General features: G+C 36.4%; 1 protein-coding gene across 1 annotated transcript in view; it reads right to left on the reverse strand.

The window, feature by feature from the left end:
* Nucleotides 1-20841, reverse strand: part of LOC145662882 (tyrosine-protein phosphatase non-receptor type 13-like) — a 1067674-nt gene that overhangs the window by 806483 nt on the left and 240350 nt on the right. Inside the window, exon 2 of the mRNA XM_081728845.1 lies at nucleotides 1248-1379. Within this exon, the coding sequence (XP_081584971.1) occupies nucleotides 1248-1362 (115 nt within the window). The 5' untranslated portion in view covers nucleotides 1363-1379. The remainder of the gene's footprint in view (nucleotides 1-1247; nucleotides 1380-20841) is intronic.

The raw sequence follows: 20841 nt of genomic DNA on the forward strand, positions 1-20841 counted from the left end.
AATCATCAAGTCAGACAAGTTGTCCGCAGATTGTTATACTCTCAAAAGATGGACTTTTATGAGCAAGTTATTTTGAAATGTACCAGGATGGAGAAATGTGTTTAGAGATTTTGTGGTTATATTTAAAAGTAGTTTTAATATGACCTTTTACCTCTTATTCTGTATACAATTTTTGATGCGTTACTGTTTACATTTTCTTCTACTTAAATTGATGTACGTTACTTATCGATCCAGCCTCTTACTTAGACCTCATTGTCTTCCTCCCCAAAATTTTACCACTTATTATCGTTAAAATCTGCCTTTATATTTAACGTTACTAGAATAATTCTACATAAAGCGGTCAAGAAGAAACGGATAAATTCTAATTACAGGGAGCAGATTTTTTTTTCCTAAAAATTCACAAGTTTTTATAACTATAACCTAATTTTAGTTTGGTTAGATTAAGTTTGTTAAGTTAGGTTAGGTTTGGTTAGGTTAGGATAGGAGCTACTGGGCTTCAAAATGTGAATATCCAAAAAAAATATACCATGGAATTATATACGTTTATAGCAAATATCTTGAAAACTGTTAAAACAATCAAAAGTTGTACAATATAATGAGAACAAAATGCCCCCATCGAAAACCACAGTGTTGCCATAGGTGAAGCAGTGTTGCCAACTCAGCATAAAATATTTTGTTTGAAAATGCACCATATAAAAATGTGCACAGATTTAAAATGCACTATTATCACTAAACGTAACAGTGAAGTGTAGTGGTACAGTGTTACACACTGTTGGAGCTACATGTGCTGAAAGTGTACAATGGAGAAGTCTGATATCTGGTAACACATGGTAATATATTCGATTCAAATGTTGAAACCCAGTAGCTTCTATCCTTCTGGTCCATAGCACCTTAAATTTTGCTCATTTTCATTTCTCAGGATTCTCCATTAGATGTGCTATGTGGCAATCAGATTTGAGCGACAAGTTGTGGGACCTTCTCGTGTCAGCATTTTGATTTAAAATTTTGTATTTTGCTATTGGGTATACATACATAAATCCCTAACAGATAAGCAAATTTTATTACTATAAGCTTCAAATCTTAACTAACATTTTATACATACAAAGCATTCATTCCTCATAGATCTACAACTCGAAAACTGAAAGTACATGAGTATATATTCATACTATAGAGAGTAGCCTACTTACTTCCGACAGCCCCTGTATTTGTTTCTGATGCAAAGGTAACAAGGATAAAATTCTACTTACGTGAAAGGAAGACTTCCTGTAGAGCTTGGCTTGCTTGGCACAGAAGAGACCATAATTCAGGCTCTTTTAATCCACTGGCTCTAACTTCTAAAACCTCGGAAATAGACACGGACATTGTGCTGCAACATTCACCTGAATTGGCGATAAAATAACATTGTCAGTTTTCATAATAAATTCTCTATAGAGGAGCTCACTTACTAATATTTTTTTATGCCGTTATGTGAATAAATAATGCTTATCAATACTTCCACATCATACAAAACACAATGGTGCAGAACTAGTTAGCATCTACTAACAATCGTTTGTTTTGTTCCATTTTATATAGTATATTTGTTTAGTCCACATTATTTTTGCTCCATTTATAGACATACACAGAATGTGTTGTTGATATGATTTGATTTCACAGTATATAAACGTCAAAAGCTTTCTCGGGATTCATCACAAAAAAGTAATGAACCATGTTGATATTACTTCATCCTGTGAATGTACATCTCTGCCATACATTTATGTGATGGGTGTTTCGAATACCGCAGGAAAAACAATTTATGTGTGTTATATGTTTCGTTGGGTGAACACTGTGAATGAATGGCCACCGACAATGTCAGCACACAGCTTGATAATAGTATCGCACATGGTACACAGCTGTCGGTATTTTAATTATCGTAGCTTGCAATTACGGAACTACAGCAACGGAAACAAGTTTGTAATTGACGGTAACATAAGCACTAAAAAGGAGTGAGGAGGGATATTAACAAGGTGAGTTAACAGATTTTAAACGATGAATACACGAATACAATGTCAGCTACGTAGAACCCGTTTATCAATGCTCCCAGATTGAGCAATTATAGATCTGTTAGAAGTATATAGTTCATTTTCAGTAATATACATAGAATACGCTAATTTTATAAATATACACACATTTTTACTTTGTTTGGTCCTAGATAGGTAAGTTTCTATACATAACACCGTTTGAATTTAAGTCACATTGGCTTACAAGCCATTACGATTGTCTTCGATTTTTCAAGTTTCTTGAAATGTTGTCAACTTATAAAGAGAACAGTCACTGTTTTTCATATGTAATCAAAGAAAACATATATGCATATATACAGTTTTAGTTGTATGAATATGTTATTGTCAGATAAGAAGTGAACGATAAGGCTATATTTATTTATTTATTTTTTTTTTTAATAAACACTGTAATAATCTACTATTTTAACTTTACTAATATAACACAAAGATGAGAGCTGAAGAAATATGTTTTCTGTTTGAAAAGCCAGAACATAAATATTTTTATGTGGCATTATTTTTTCTTTTTAAATTCATAACTATGTTTTTCTTTTTCACCGACATAGGAAATTTCATCATTTTCTTTTTTTTTTCTTATTACTGCCAAGAATACAAATTGACAAATATTTTCAAGGAAGACTCCATGTTTCAATTTATTTTACTTAATAAAAAAAGCAGAATAAAATCAGCTTTTCGAAGAACACAATAGGCTTCGAACTCTAAAACAAAACTAATAAATCGAGAACAATATGGTCCAGAATATTAAATAGCTGCAATTAAACAAAAACTATATGCAATATTCATATACAATTCTGTTAATTCAACGCATTTGCTTTTGTCGAACTCATTGAGGCATAAGTTCTGTTTCATTCTGCATATCCAATACAACACGTAAAAAGAACATCGATCTCGCACCCTTCAGGGGATTTACTTTGTTTAAATTATCTTAGTTTTACAAGCTAGAGTTCTTGATCTGATTAATAAGTGATCAGAGAACAGAAAAAAATGAATTCTCTTATAATTCAATTATGTTTCATTTAGCCAAATCAAAATTAATTATGAAGATGAAATCATCTAAAGAATAAATATATGTATATATTACATTCTTTAACTGATTTTTATTTACCACTCTACATGCATCCGAACTTTAGATGCTGTGTTTCCTCTCCTTTTTCACAGCTTTCGTAAATTTGTTCATCAACAGCAATATGACTTCTAATGATCTTCTGAAAATGAATATTGTTCTTAAGTATAAGGAAACAGTTTTTCATTAACTTTAATCAGCGTTATATTAAGAGTCCTCTCTATGATTTCACTTACGACGTTATTCATTGAAAATGTTATATTTATATTTAATTTACAACATTGAAAATAATATGAGAAATTTCAACCCTGCTAATAACAGCATAAACACTGAAGCACTTTTTTTTTCTTTTCTTGTTTCATTCTTGTGTTTACTGTTTTGAGTTTAGAGAGGTGTTAACACACAATTTCTATCTCTAAATTTGAAAATGACAAATCACGGTTGTTAATCACCTATGATTTCGAACAGTCACAACATTCAAACTAACGATGTGCTCAACTCCCACTCAATACATATATACACATGACCATATGCACACGTGCATACACCCCCTGATCCATTACATACTATGATAATCAATCACGTTGATATAAGCATACAGATGTAACAAAACATTTAAATATTTGTTCCAAAACACATTCATATTCAGGACATCTTTTTTTTTTCTTTTTTGGTATTTATTTATACAATTTCTATTTCAGAAGTACTTTTTATTTGCTTTTATCGTGCAGAATGATCGGTAACATACTTTCACGATTTTTTGCCATTCATTCTCTTAAATTCTAAGCCTCTCACTTCACGTAATACCGACGCACAGTACTCTAGACCTCATCAACAGGGGCCGTAGGATCCTCTTCATTCGAAACAACATAATTGAGCTCTGTGTCCGAATGTCGTGTGTGTGGCAGGTAGTATACAAGGCAGGATACACCCACGAGGAACAGGAAAAAGATGAAGACAACATCGAACATGAGAAGGGAATTAAGAGCTACAAGCTTCATATAGAAAAAAAAGAAAGATTTCAGGAAATTAAAAAAGTTTAGTCAATATCCAACAACCAAAACAAAACGAAAATTTAAATTAGGAAGTCGGGGGGAAATATTCTTTTCGCTACAAAACTGGTTTTGGTTTCTTTCTAATCGCAGTATGAAGGTTGTAATATCACAAAGTTAGATGTAAAACTTCCTTGTACACTGAACTCGCAAGAAAATTCGAAAGCTCAAAGCAGCGCGCCATATACAGAAGAATATATTGGAGATAATAATAATGTATGTCAGTTATTACTAAACCGCCAACGAGAAAGTGTAGAAAAAGATATGTTCAATCACTGCTAGCTGACCATCACTTTATCATAGATAATCATAATGTATTATCTTTATCTGTTAAAACCACCTTAAAACAAAACCATCGTTTTGTTCCTTTTTTTCTTTCTTTATTTTCCTCGCTGGAAGGAGATAAAAGAGAGCAGAGTTTTATTAAAACAGACACACGTTCACACGTGACACGCTTAGCTTAAACAGCCAGTTGCTGAAGAGCCACCTGCTGCTGTTGTTTGGCCAAATAGTTTTGTTGGTTGTGTTCGTGTATCGCCCTCGTGGTTCCCAAGAGATAGCAGAACATGGTACACAAGTATATAGCCAGCATCAGCACGCTGTGGTCAACCAGCACGATAAGCATGCTTCGTGGGTTGCCTACCACCTGTAGCCCAGTCTCGGTTACCGCGCCGCGCTGACACTACTGAGACTTCGGAGACACGAAATCGAAATGCGCGACTCCCTCAAAAAGATACGGAGGAGTATACCACTTCACCATCACCACCCGCAAGGAGGGAAGGAATCGATCTTTCATCCTTTATTGCGCATGCCTCAACCATAATTCTCATCCACCTACCTATCTACGTACCACGTACCAAACTAACCTATCTTCGTTGTCTACAACCCACACATCGTGTAGTTTTACGGTGGGTGGAAAGAAATGCATGAGGGGAAAAAAAGAGATACAAAAAACGTTAGAAACTATACACAATTAAAGGCTGAAAGTAAAAATGCCATTCTTGAGGTAAGTATCGCAACACAAACTCATACACAAAAAACAAAAGCATTTTTGGAATATTTTGATTTACGAGAAAAAGAAGAATTACGGACAGAGATTTTAAGCTAAAATATGTTTAAAATGAAGTTAATAAAAAATTCAGTAGCAACACAGAGACCTAAATATCTCTCACAAAACCTCAAAATGTAACGAAACGAAAACAAGAATATACGTTTATGTTTTCTATTACACTATATAAAGATGTCAAACAGAAGTTGCTTTACATATATATATATATATATATATATATATATATATATATATATATATATATATATATATATATATATATATATATATATATATATATATATATATATGATTGTATATGATATTACTTTATGATTGTTTGATAAAGTCCCTTTTCAACGTATATGAAACGTCAGTCTACAACTTAACGTAGAATCCGAACCACTGTGATGCGTTCAACATGCTCTCCCACTAGGAATCGAACTTGTGATTCCGTGCACCAAAGGTGCGCTAGCCTCCAGACCAGAGGGCAGGATTGTATATGTTACTGTTTTGGTTGTGAGAACAGTATTAATTAATATAATCAAGATTTTGAAGCGATAAGGTCATCAAGTCTATTAACAAGCAATGCGTTGTTTGACAGCGTTCAGTAAGCTTTTTAACCATCAGATTCTTAGGGTAACGATATACAAAAACCATACAACTGTGAGCTAACTCCTTATTGGTTACCTTACGCATCACCTCATCTAATCCCTGTCGAGCGCACTAGGTGAAATATGGGACCATAAGAAAGAAAGAAACTATTTCGAAAACAACGTACCTTTTATATACTCCTAATACAATGTGTCTATCATCAATTCGGGCGTAGAAGAGTCACCTAGAGCCATCAAATTTTGTATACACATTTTCGCCAGGTCTAAGCGTGTACGAAAACGTTTTTTTTTTTTTCGACTCGAGAGGAAATTGGAATGTCAATATTTATATGGAAAAAATCATACACTGAAATCATGGGCCCTGTCAGGTAGACAACCCAACCTTTCCTCATGTCGTCTAGGTTGCACACCTGACCTGTGAATCGATAGGGCAATGACCAAGGCATTGCTCGCCTAAATATAGGTCAGGTATTTCTTTAGTTTCAAAGATTTTGCATATGCATTATTCTTCCTGTATGTGTGTGTGTGTGTGTGTGTGTGTGTGGAAAGGAATGGCAAAGAGCCACCAAATTTCGTACACAAATAAATTTGTACTAGATCAAAACGCGTGCGATGCCATTTTTGGATCTTCGGTTCGAAGAGATTGGAGGAGGGCCAAAATATGCATAAAAGGGGAGTATAAATTACCCAGAATGAGGAATAAGGATATTAGCGGTGACGGATTGGAGTTTAGAGTCCCTTTTAGCAGCAAGGCTATATGAGATGTAGACCTACAGCTTAACGGAGGATCCGAAACACAAGAGCTCCCGCCTCAAATCGAAGCTTGGTCTCCCGTGTAAGGGCGCGTACGCTTCCATAGCTTTCGGGATCGCTTAGATGAATGGTGATGCTGTTTAAGTCCAAATTCAAACCCCTTGGTCACGGATGTCAAGGGAATTGAAAAAAATATCATACCCAAAATGAATGTGTTAATGTTGAATCCATAGTTTTCTGGAGCCCTACGCTATTTAATGATAATCCAGATTAGATTTAAGGCAATTTTTTTGTGCTAGAAGGGACATGTCAACTGACTCAGAAATTAACAGGGGCAACACCAAAGATGTTATACCCTTCCTTAATTATTTCACTAATTTCTTTTCAACTTTCGGCTTGGATGTCGTGGAGGTTTAAATGAATACAGGGCCGGCCGTAAGGCGATTGGACCAATTGCTCCCAATCGGGCCCCGCGCTAGTGCCGTTTACTCTACTGTCCAGTCTAATCTACTCTCCAGTGCCGTTCTAACAGCATATTAGGCCCCAGAGCAAACAAGTGTGTTGTGGTCCCTATGATTACATTTTGCTCCTAACATGTAATTAATACATGCCATTGTGCTCGCGAGGCCCCCACCAAGTGGCTATGGTACCGTTAAGATAGCTCTGCTACTCTCGGTTGTTAAGTACGCACAACATATTGCAATACAGATGCATCCATGGACTCCACTAGGAGGGTATGGCCTCTAGTATGAATGAGTAGTTTGTATTAAGTTTCCGGGCATAAGTAAATATTTTCTGAATTTAATGCCGCAGTACTTATTTTTATGCGTTTACAACTTCTGTTGTAAAAATAGATATTATGTCCAGGGAGTATTCTGCACATCCCTAATACTCCCCAAATTTCCTTACGCGCACCCTTGGGCATAATAATATTGTTTTCTTTGAATTTGTGTAAAGATGTTTATCATTATTCTGGTGCACACCCTCTTTTATTTTGAACACCTCACTAAGTGAAAATTCCTGGTGTTCTTACTGATTATGTCATGTGACACTACCGTGAATACCGAGATGATATCAAATAAATCAGGCTCAGTGCGACTTTTTTGCATATCCTTTCTCTTATCATAGCTCCGAGGGTGGGCTGATAAGTTCTCGGCTCGACCCAGAAGGACTTGAGCTGCAGGCATGAAAGTGTAAGGCTATTCAACATAGTCCCCTCGAAGGTCAACACACTTGGCACTTCGATGCTGCAACTTCTCCAACCCCTCAAAAAAAAAAAATTCTCAAGGTCGGCAAAAAACTGTTCCGCAGCTGTTATCACCTCTTCATCACTGTAAAATTTCTGTCCTTTCAGTGCTGTTTTGAGTTTTGGAAACAGATAATAATCAGAAGGGGCAAAATCTGGCGAGTAAGGTGGGTGGTCAATGCACTTAAACCCTAGGTCCCTCAGAAAATCCATTGTTCTGCCAGCCTTGTGGACGGGAGCATTGTCCTGCAAGAACAAGACACCTCGTGTCAACTTTCCCCGGCGCTTTTCTTTAATAACGTCCTTTACCTTAGCCAGCAGACTGCAGTAATACTCTGCAGTTATGGTTTGGCCCTATGGAAGGTAGTCTGAGAGCAAAACACCATCCTTATCCCAGAATATTGAGGCAATCACCTTCCCTGCGGACTTTTGTGCTTTGAACTTTTTGGGCCTTGGAGATCCTGAGTGGTGCCACTCGCATGACTGCTGATTGGTTTCCGGATCAAAGTAATGCAACCACGTTTCATCCTGGGTAACAAGCCGATTCAAAAAATCGTCCTTGGAGTTCGCAAAATACCGTAAAATCACCTGCGATGATCTCACACGTTCGCGTTTCTGATCCGCGTTCAAACATTTCGGAATCCATTTCGCAGAAAGCTTGTGCATGTCAAACTGATCATGGATTATTGACCCAACACGTTCTTTGGATGTGTGCACTTTGTCAGCTATCCCCTGAAGTGAAATCCGTCTGTTGCTCAAAATCAGGTCATGAATCTGGTCCACTTTTTCCGGAGTTGACACTGACACTGGCCTGTCACACCTGTCACCATCTTCTGCTGAAAATTCAACGCACTTGAAGTTCGCACACCATTTCTTCACAGTGGAGTATGAAGGGCACTGTCCACCCAATGTGTCTAGCATGCAACCATGGATTTCCTTAGGCAACTTCTGTTGCAGGAAGAAGAACTTCATTACACCTCACAACTCCTCTTTGGTGAATTTGAAATCTGGCTCCGCCATGTTCATTCAATTACTTGTAAAATAGAAACCGTTCATGGTAGAATCGTGAAATTTGGTACTTTAACATAAAATATCAACATTTTACATGATATCAATTACATTAGGGTAGTACATTCGGAAGGAGGTCGGGCCGAGAACTTATCAGCCGACCCCCGTATATTAAAAATACAAAACCTAAGAACAAACTTCGCCCTCTTCTGTGTAAAATAACGTGGAAGTATTTTTTTTTTTAATTCAAGTCAGAAAAACGGACGGAATGTATGCTAGTGCGTACTGAATAGATGGCTGCTTATGAAGGTTTGTCTTCTAACTCAAAATAATCCAATAGAAAATATGTCACCCTCCTTCCATCAGTTCCTTAAGGTTTGTGATCGTCTCATCACCATTTCATTTTGTCTGCAGTCGATAACGATATCAAGCTGATTGTACCTTTCATGAGTAGCTACTTACGATTTTCTCATAGCGTACATTAGGTTTTCCTGACTTGAATTCTTTTTAAACAAAAACAGGGATACAGCTGTTAAGAAATCTTTGAACCAACGGATTCATATCAATGTGCATTTCATTATGTCTTACAAATATAAACTTATGGAAAGATAGACTTCACCATTGTATTCCAATTTGATATATTACATGACCCCTTACTATTAAAAAAAAAAAGAAAGAAAGAAAGTCGAGGGAGATACAAGATGGCTAACTTCAAGATGGTGGCCATGATAAGACCCTCAAATAAATGTCTACTTCCTCCCGGTGTCGGTTAATGTGTTTTTGTTTTATCCCTTTACCCGTTTAAAAAATAAAATGAAATGTTTAAACTTGAAACACATTGTTCTGGCTTATTCTGATCAATAAGGATTTTGGCCATTGCGGCCATCTTTCTGAACGGAAACACTTTAAATTTTGCTTACGCTTGTTTCTTGATATTCCACACTTCTCTACAAAGTTTGGTCAATAAACTTATCGATAGGTTTACTTGTAAGAGAAGAAAACTATGAAATACTGGTAGAGAACCATCTTGAAAAATTGCGAGGCACAAAGGTGAAATATGTAGACTACTTTAAAATCATTCAGTGCTTGTATTTCCATTTGAGTTATTTCTCTGAAAACTTAGCAACTATAAGCAATGAACAGGGTGAGCGTTATCACCAGAATATTTTGCAGATGGAAAAACGACCAACATGAATTAAGATTATATTAAAGTACTGTTGACCGTGGTATATGAGAAAAAGGACCGAAGTGTTATGACGGAGCACTTTTTCAATTTGTGTTCTTCTTTGCAAAAATTGAAAATTAGCAATGAGTACAAAACGATAAATTAAAAATTATTGAACAAAGTTAACGCTAATTTGCTAACAACTTGATTCGCCTGATTATCGCTAATACATATTTTGACTAATGTTTCTGGTAGCTTTCTTTTCCCTTATACCAGTTGTCTGCTGTGCAGTATTAATGAATCTGTCTGAGCACGCACATAGACTCCAGTGGCGTATATTGGTTTGAAGGCATGAACAAAAAGTGGTTGGTGTGTTTTGCTTGAACGTTTGCTTTGAGAAAATTAATGTTTTCCTGGGGCGGATCCAGGACGGACTTCTGGGGGGGGGCGGTGGGTTGTAATACTGCTACTCAGAGCTATTTTTAAGAGCTAAAAACTCTGGGATGTGTTTTATTTATATATAAAATAAGAAAGTTTCCTCATCTGGGGGGGGGCGATCACCCCGATCGCCCTCCCCCTGGATCCGCCCCTGTGTTTTCCACCGTAAATGAAATACCATCATACATTTGCGCAGTTAACTTCTCGTGGACTGCATTCGTAAAATGTTAATTTTTAGCAATGTTACTTCCCTCAGGAGTCGCCTTTGTAACTGACTTTGATTGTCATTCCGTACCAGTCTTCGCAAAAATCCTGAGTATAGCAACGTAACGCAAAAATGCAGACAGTCATTATAATTGTTATGTCCATTACCGCTACCTAAATCGCAAACGCGAATAGTTACGAAATGTGCCCGGTTATCCCATACAATATTTTTCGTTCATCGATTTGCATCACGAAATGTGTATAGTGATTTTGCTATTTGGTCTTAAATACATTAGTATATTGATTTTAGTCTTACAGAAAACGTTCTAAAATCAATTTACTTTGTAACAAAAATAAAAATTGATAATTTTCTTCGTAGCATTTCATTTTCCCGCTAGATATTACTCACAATGCTCACCAGAGTAATAGAAGTTAACACATTCTCAAACCTAGAATACTGTCTGCGGGTCTCATTTCGTAATGGTTGGCCCAAAATCAGCGGATTCAACTCAATGCAAATAACGCAATAAGTAATTATAACTACAATAACAAGAATCGCAAAGTAAAACACAAATTTTGCATTGCGTTGAGCTAAGCGCTACGAAATGATGCCCCGAAATTCTCAGATAGCCCCAAAATATCTGCTATGTCATTGTTCTAACTTCAATTTACTCGCTCCGCCTACAGAAACCGATCCACAGAGAGATAACCTAATTGGTTGGCATCCCGTGCCTAGCTAGTGTACTGTTACGGGGGAACCTACGTGGGTGCGCAAGCAATTACACGTTTCTCTCTGCTGGCAGACGAGTGCAGTTTCCCAGGAGTTGTCAAATCATCAGTGTTTACGAAAGCGACAGAGATTGCGTTCTAAGCGTTAACGGCTGCCTTATTACGTATTCATGTTTGCGAAAATTTAGAGAATCTAGTACCAGGAAAGGAGATAATAAACTATAAACATATTTTTAATTAATTTATACATGTTTTATTAACTTTCTTTATTAATGTTGCAGGGCTATTACCGGTAGCCTTGGTTGCCCATAAAATACGCCACTGATAGACTCTAATTTTTAGATCAGGACCCGGTGGGAACACTCGACTGAAAAAGTGTAAAAAAAATTCTGAGGCTAGATATCCTGAGAGAGGTTTTCCTTATTCTCACTAGGCAGATGCTGGGATGGTACCTAACATAATGATTCCAGGCTGCTTCCTTCTTTTCCCATTCCTTTCTTACTCCCAATTCCCGGGCAAAGTGGTCACCGAGGGACGTCATTCCTCATGCCCAAAAATCTAAATCCTAATCCTTTAGATCAGAGGTGGTAAAACTTTTGATTCAAAGATCTACCTTATATTTGAACGTATTTGTCAATTTACAATAGCCTGTTTCCTAATATCGTAGACTACGAGTAGTATTAGTTTACACCGTTAATAATATACATTAAAAGAAATAGTAAAACATTTATAGAAATGATTAGTAAAAGATAGTATTTTAATTATTATTATTATTATTATTTTACTTGAAAGATGACACTAGATTTCTTTAGAGAGCTGACAAAAACATGGTCGCACACAAAGGCACAAGTTTATGTTCATCAGTCGAACATTCTATTCTTCAAATTCATTTTCATTTGAGAGAACGATATTTCACAAAGGTTCAGGCAGAGAATGCTGTCAGATGAACAGCTGCAGTTCTCAAACAAGGGCACTTCCACTCATGAAGAAACAATAAAAAAATATTTTCTGTCAGTAAGCCTTCATGAGATCTCAGTCTGTAGTTGCACTCAAATTTAACACCTGATGCACTCAAATTTAACAAATTTTAGAATATGTCAGAAGTTTTATTAAATAAAAATGATATGAAAATAAAGACAGATTTGAACATTTTCCAACTTGATATCGAAATTCAATGACTTTAGAAAACTGTCTAGTTTGGTGCAAAATTCGGTGCGATTGATGTGTTAAGATTTCTTTTCAGATTAGACCGCTTCTAAAAAAGTTTTGCGATCTATCTAATACACACTGATGATCGACCAGTCGGTCATAATCAACTGTTTGGCCAGTCCAGTTTTAGATCACACTTGTAGAACTGATGCTCTAAGAGACGCTTCTCGCTCCCAACGTATTCGTTACCTCCTTATCAAGAAGAGAGAAAGAAGAGTACGCATACCCAGACGTCTGAATTTCTTGCATGGTTGTCAGAAAATAAAAGCATGACATTTTCCCATATCTTGTTTGCTTTATTAAGTATTACGTCCTAATGTTCTGTAGAAGCTTCAAAAAAAAAGTGAGAAACAGTGACGAAAATGAAAACAATCGTGTCGAAGGAAGTATATTAATTCATTGTTTTAAATTTAATGTTCGTTTTCAGTACCTAGGCTACACAAGACAGAGCTATTCCTAAAAACTAAAGACTACTGGAAAACATATGCGAGACTAAACCGTATTGGAAATTCAATCTGGCACCAGATATATAGAAAATGAGCGCGTTAACCAATTGGCCACAAAGGGGCATGAGACGGGACTCGATCCACGGTCTAGTCCGTCTGCGCTAGTCTGCAGATCTTTTAAGTAATATAAAAACTAAGGAACAAATTCGGTCGTGGTGTATTCTTCGTGATAGAAGTGACATTATTCTTAGAATAGTTACGCAAATTCAAGCCTGTTTCTTTACCTCAGCTCTGAGACAATCTTGTGCACATATGTTAACAAATACCCTTCGGGGTGGAAGATCGAGCTTGATTCATTGTGCAGTTGATATGTTCCGGATTTTACGTTGAGGTCTCTACGTCTCGTATATAGTACGTCTCATTCAGTACAGAAAATAGACGTTAATTACAAACGAATTAATTTACTACTGCTCTGTGTAGTTCCTTATCTATAGTGTTAGCTTTTGGTAAATATGATATAGGTCCGTGAATAAGTACAGTATACAATACGATGAGTGAAAGAAAAAAACTTAAGATGAGGGTTAGAAATGAGTCTTTATCTCATATATGAAAACGTTTAGAGTAATAATACGAGTCCTCTCTCGTAGCTCTAGATGAGATATAATATCATACTTATTATCAAAGCACATATACATGGGTGTCCTATTATTTATTCATACTCCCTACCATATACATATATCATTAATATTATTACTCAATTACATATATATCTATTCATTTCTATAACGTCGATTTATTTTTGAGACACCCCTTCTCAATTACTCTATAATTACGTCCAAGACTGTTCACAGCAGTCTTATTATATATACTAAAACAAACACATTATTCTAATACGTTAATCAACACCCGTGAGCTTGTATGGACTGACATCAGATTCTTTCAAAACAAATCATAATATATTTCGCTTAACGGCTTCGAATTATTTTATACGCGATGAAAACTCAATACTCTTAACTACATGCAATTATGTCAGCAAATATCGACAATGAGATCGTTGACAGAAAGCAGGGGAAAGAGAGAATTTAAAACTGCAGCCTGACAACAAAAGTAATGCCATATAGGCAAACTTCAAGTTAAGGGGAAGAGCAAAATTAACTATTATTACTAATTTGATTACTAGACCATATAAATGACTGTGCTTTCCAAGAAAGTTAATTTACAATGTAAACTATCTAAATACTTATTCATATGGGCCAGAAATAATATTTACTCATCATTAATCGCAAAAGAAGGGTCATTTTCGTGTTGATCAGTTTAGTACGTATCAGAGTAACAAAAACCTAGCGGCGAATAATCCACAACTCGGCACGAGATGGCGTTAATAGTACGCAAACTAACTTTGCACTAGTTTGTACTTTGTCATCGATAACTATGAGTAATCTAGGGAGTAATTACGGTACAGTGTTACTATGAATTTGAGATGCGAATTGGTTTATCCATTTAGATTGGCTACGAGAAATGACTAATTAAGCAATACATTGTCCATAAATATATTAAGTTTACATGCACGCACATACATGCTACATCCCAAATAAACTAAGATAACAAATATTAACACATATCACTACACATGTTAAATCATCTTATCACACAGTTCAACTATACATAAATCAAACAAATTACTGAACTTTACCATCCTAAACCGGCTCTATGCACTATGGAAAAGAAATGGAATAAACAGAGGCCAATAGCCCTACTACTAATTAAATTATGTTTTCCAATTACTATTAATGAAAAAGAAAGATAGGTCCCTTTCTTGATGGGAAAAGAACCCTGACAGAAAATCGTTCAACCCATTTCCGTTGGAAGCTTTGGTCAATTTAGGAATAAATGAGAGTCCCTGTGCTAACTTACACTGACATTATAGAAATTAATTTAACTATAAAGAAGCCTATGAATACCGCCATGTACAAAAAAATCACATATACTACGTACACACATGAAACTATATCTGGACATGCCTATCGTAATCTAACTTAGTTTGGGAGGGTAAAAGGAAATATAGTGAACGTTTTTTAAACCCCAAATCTTAGTTTGCCGACTCACATCAAATCAAAAAACCAATACACTATTTCTCTCTGACTGTTCTTGGACGATGACTGTACCAAACATGGCGTCTGCATTACGGAATTCCATATCTTACTGCTTTTTGTCCTTTTTGGATATAATTTCAAAAATCCTAAGACTCCCATCAGCTTCTGAAACATTTATTACTTAACTGAAACTAATGTTATCTGGTTATTAAATGGTGTTTCTGTCCCTTTTATATATAATTTCACTGCATCACTTTGAACTAAAATGTTGATCCAACGAATGGCTATCAGCCAAAGACGAAGTGAATCGTGCCTTAATACTAGCGTCGGAAATAGTTCCAATCAGAACAAAGAGTTTTCGTGGCGGGAAATATAAAGCGAATAGAAAATAGTAAAAACTGGATGAAACCGGATTTTGGGAGGATATGGGCATCTCAGAGGAACAAAGGGGGTCTAAATTATTCTGCCAAATATCAGATTGCTGGATAATTTCAAGAATTTCTGTCCAATTGCGGGCCTATGTTTTCTTAATAGCATTACAGTGTATAATTTCAATACTCATCCATTTGAAATTCCCATATACAGGGTTTACATTAAAATAATGTATAAATAAAAATATTATTCCCCAAAATATAATTTCTACTGGGTTATTCAAAGCTTCAACATTAATTTTGGTTTGAAATAAGGAACAAATGAATATACTACATGGACCGAAGAATACATATTGAAAAATCTACAGTATACAGTACGTTCAAAAAATATTAGGCCCCTCCAAACAAAAATTTCATTACCACGACTATTGGTACATTACAAGCGGCTCGGTGTGTGAAATTGTGGAGTAGTTGAATACTCCCTAGTGTTATCTTCATCTTGTATACAAACTGAAAAATATTCATGTAACTAATGAAGTCTTAAAAGGGAACTCTAATTTTAAGCAATTAACTGCTGAACAGCGTAATTTGCAAATATTATCGCAATTGAAAGAAGCCCAGAAGCTGAAGCATGGTGGTATAAATAAAGTTGTATCTGATTTTGGATTTGCACGTTTGACTGTGATAATTCAGGAAATGGTTCAAAAACAGTACGACGATTTTTTTTCTGTGTTTCTTTAAAACAGAATGGCAAATGTGGACGGAAACGTAAAGATTATTCTAAACAGTTAAAGTTAAGGACGATCGTCGAGGGTCAATTTGTCTTTGTTTTGTACTATTCATATTCCAAAGCCTACTACACTTTTTGACATTTTTAAGCGAGCTAATAAATTAAAGTGTAGATACTTTACTGTTCAACTTGTGCTAACAGATCAAAACAAGTTAAAGAGTTTAAAGTTTTGCTTAGTGAAAGTGAAACCGGATAGCTGTTCTGAAGATCTTTACGATTAAGTCCACGTATATATATATATATATATATATATATATATATATATATATATATATATATACAAAGTTTAATATAATGTAAAACATACGTTCTTATTATATTACGCTAGACGAAGAACCCCACTGAACTTGCAAAAGCGAACGTTTCACTGAAAAAAAAAAGAGAAAAATGTACAGCGGAAGTTTAAATCAATCTAAACTTGGGATACAAACATAGCTTTGTTAAATTCTGTTTGTACTGAACAAAAGGGTGAATTTCATTACTAAAACATAATTCTCTTTCAAGGAAGAAGTAGTTATTTTTAGCACGACATGAAGCTAGAGCAAGTTATCTTTCACTTCCTTCTTTATGGAGATGTTTGAATATTGTATATCGCTATGTAACGAAATTGCAAAATCACTGAAGGACCACAAACACCACATTCACTCAGGCTGCTAAAAGATTCAATTTCTGATAGAATACAACGCAAGTCTCATGAATAAAGCTGTCGTCGTAACGACACTGCTTATCTCAAAACTCTTCCCTAAAGGATAGTTACTGCTCACCCAGTCTTACACACAGAGAATTTCAAGTCGTCACTCACTCGTTTTGCTTCCTTGATTCGCTCGCTTGCCTACTAACTTTATTCAACAAGTCGTAATCTAGTTCCCAAGCAAGAGAATTGAAAAAGCCTTAATTAGTTCTAACCATTAATTAAAGGATCGTCTCTCCCTCCCTCTCGCACACACACACACTTTTCTCCTATAAACCTCGTTGTAGATTTTCTATCTACAAGGCGCAGCAAGCTTTGTCCCAATTCGCATGACAGCAATAAGGAAACTTAACCATATGAAACGATCAGTCTAGCAGTAATTTTACGTAAAATAGGATTACCAATCCCATGTTTGCAACAGCTATTCCACGAGTTAAGTCTTAATAAGAACATTTTACTGTTCGATATACATTGAACTCAACCCCCGCATTGATGACAATCATCCGCTTCAAACCAATATCTTACGAAATAAAGTGGTGTTAAATGCTGTTCCTGAACTACAAAGTTCAAAAGCTCGCCACGAACGGCATCGTTAATTTCGAGTAGGCTGCGATGAAAATAAAAACATAAGATTGAAAAAAATTAATATTAGCTTATAATTGAGCCTTATTATAACTGAATCTCTGACAGACGAAAATATAGTTTAATTTATAATTATAAAAATAAGTTCTCAGTATAAATGTTATATACATAATACACTCCCAAAGAGAACATTGCGTTATATTGTGACTTTTGATTACTTTCCCAAGCTGAAAATGACACTAAAAGGGACCCGATTTGAGTCAAGAGAAGACATCATGCGGAATGCGACAGTACGGTTGCTCACTATTCCAAAAACTGAATTCCAGAAATGTTTCTAACAATGGCGGGAGCGCTGAGACAAGTATGTGCATTACCAAAGAGATTAGTTTGAATGGAATTAGTGTTTCGGATTTCCGAATCCATAAATGTATTTTTGCCAACCAAAGGTTCCATACTTTTTGAATACACCTCGTATACTTGTAAATCACTATGGGAATCCAATATTGAACCTGAAACTGGGACATTGAATCTGTATTTTATATATATATATATATATATATATATATATATATATATATATATATATATATATATATAACATTTCTTGCTTTGTATGTGTTATCGTTTTTGCTCTGATAGGAGAACGAGTAGAACAATATTCTCAATCTCTTCAACAGAATAATCATCATCAGACATTATAATCCCGAATCAAAGCACGTTGTAGCGTGTGAATACAGCGACCCACCGCCTTAAAAATCAGGTTATTGGTTACCTAAAGAAGTTAATGTTGATTTTGTTTTTTGACACCTATGGAATAATACTGCAGCATGGTTTCTAGGTAATCAAATTGTAAATAGAGATTGTTACTAATGTTTCGCAAGTGCGTTTGAAGGGAACAATTAAAACAAAACAATGAAGGATGGTTCTTCCTGCACAATAACGCTAGGCCACATGTGGCATGTCAAGCTATGGAACCTTTTGGAGAAAATTGAAGGACAGTCTCTAGACAAACCTCCATACAGCCCACACCTCGCGTTCTGAGATTCTTCTCAGATTTTTGGGATTTTGTAACACTTGCGAAGGGCTTGCGCGAAAGGAAGCTTTTGGCATGGACCAGGAAGTGAAAGCTACCGGAACCACTACTTTATACCGACTGTAACTTATGTTTGAGAACCTTGTAATCACTGAAAATAGTGTAAAATGTGTGAAGAACGCTATTTCAAATAGGAAACCCACACCAACCCACCTCCTGCTTACGAATCTGAACAGTGATCTCAATTCATGAACTTTCCGAACAGCCCTCGTATAAGAGTGAAAAAGGACCTACTCTTGGGACACTGAATTCATATTGAGGAAATATTTCTTGCTATCTCTCACCATTTTTTTTTCCATAAGGAACGTCGACAGACTAATGGATTGACGAACAGAGTCGTTTTTTAAGACTTTCCATACCCAAGTAAAGCATAATTTAGATGTGCAAAAAGAACAAAATTTGCATGGTAAATTTTAAAGTAGCTCGAGGGTCACGGTGGCTCAGTGGTAGATTGCTCACATCTAGTGCGAAAGATCTTCGGTTCGATCCCGGGGCACGTAAATTTGTAAATGAAATGAAAAATGAAATGAAATCTTTGAGTTTTACGTCCCACGGTTATGCCGGCTAGGCTAAAGGAGACGGTGATTATGAGAGATGAGTGAAATGGTGGAATGAAGAAAGTGGGAGGAAACGGGAGAACCCCGAGAAAACCCACGAGCACGGTGTTTGTCCACCACAAAGTTCACTTGGCGGGGGCTGGGATCGAACCCGGGACCCCAAGCACCAGAGGTGAACGCTCTACCACTGAGCCACCGCGCCCCCCCACGTAAATTTGTAGTGGACAACAATGAGGCTGTGAGTTTTCTGGGAATCTCCAGTCCTTCCCATATTCTCATTCAAACAATTATTTCATAGCAGGGGCGTAAAAAAGGGCCCCGCATTGCGGGGGAGGCTCAAGCCATCAGGGGCCCAAAATCGTGAAGTGGGACGTAGAAAATGGGCCCCACTTCACGTTGTCTGCGAGGAGGCCCCCAAGCCTTTAGTTACGCCACTGTTTCATAGTCATTTACTTTAATTAATGACCCGTCTCTTTTAATCTAAGGAGCATAATCGTAGGACGTTAAACCAAAAAAATATTTCATTAATTTAATTTAAAGACTATTGCACTTGTTGATTGTGTGGGTCTGTGACAAGTGGATAGCACTCCTAATTAGCAACCACCCATTTCATATTCGACTCTCAGCAAAGTATACGTTTTATGCTTTTAGAAGTAAGAAAAGTACAAGTTCCAGCATTACGAAGAAAAAGCATTAACTTTCAGACTGCAATTTTGATCGACTTCGAATATTGTATGACTTAACACAGAAGGAAAAAGGAATACGTTTCCCGTTTCAAATTGCGAGTAATATAGACCCTATATCTGATATACAAGCGCGTTCTGTGTACTTCTGAACATTATTCGTGACCCTGTCATGACTGAAAATCAGTGAAGAGCTCAGAGCAAGATAAACACAGATACTTATCAATTTAATGGTATCAACTAGAACTGTAGGAGTCACGCTACATGTAGGGGTTGGCAATTGTCAGACGACGACAGCAGCGCCGGGCTGTTGGTTGTAGTGTGTTGTTGCTAACTATGTGCAAAGCTGTAGAACGACAGTGCGTAATGAACTGTGCAGACGACGACGACTAATAGTGGAAAGTGGACGAGCTCTCTTAATTTCCAAAGAGGGCAAATCGTTTGCACTCATTATGTGGTACAAGCGTGATGAAAATAATAAATGTTTTGGTTGTCGCGAGGAACAATGTTCAAGGTGATGAAGACCTAGAAAACTCAATAAAAACCACATCGGCGAAGAGGAACAGTGGCTGGTAGAAAAGACAGGTCTTGCCGAGCATTAAAGCAGATTGCCACTCATCGTACGACTTGGTTCAAGTGACGGAGAAACTGAACCAGCACCTACCATAGCCTGTATCGACAATCACAGTCTGCTGCGAGTTACATTATAGTCTGTTTCTTCAACTGAAGTGCAGTTCGTATATAAAGAATGCCGCCTTCTACGTATGGTAGCTCGTGTCATAAGTAACTCATCGTCCGCGGGAACTTGTGGAAAATAACCCTCGGTAACTAAATGGCTAACCAGAATCCTCATTTCAAAGAATTGACAGCCGCTTGTCAAATCCACGTGGAGTCTTAGCTGCCACAGTTCCAAATGCTGCCCTTTCAGTTAGTGATTAGCAAAACATGGAGG

This window comes from Thermobia domestica, chromosome 10 (genome assembly GCF_964235325.1).
Source record: "Thermobia domestica chromosome 10, izTheDome1.hap1.1, whole genome shotgun sequence".
NCBI classification, from domain to species: domain Eukaryota; kingdom Metazoa; phylum Arthropoda; class Insecta; order Zygentoma; family Lepismatidae; genus Thermobia; species Thermobia domestica.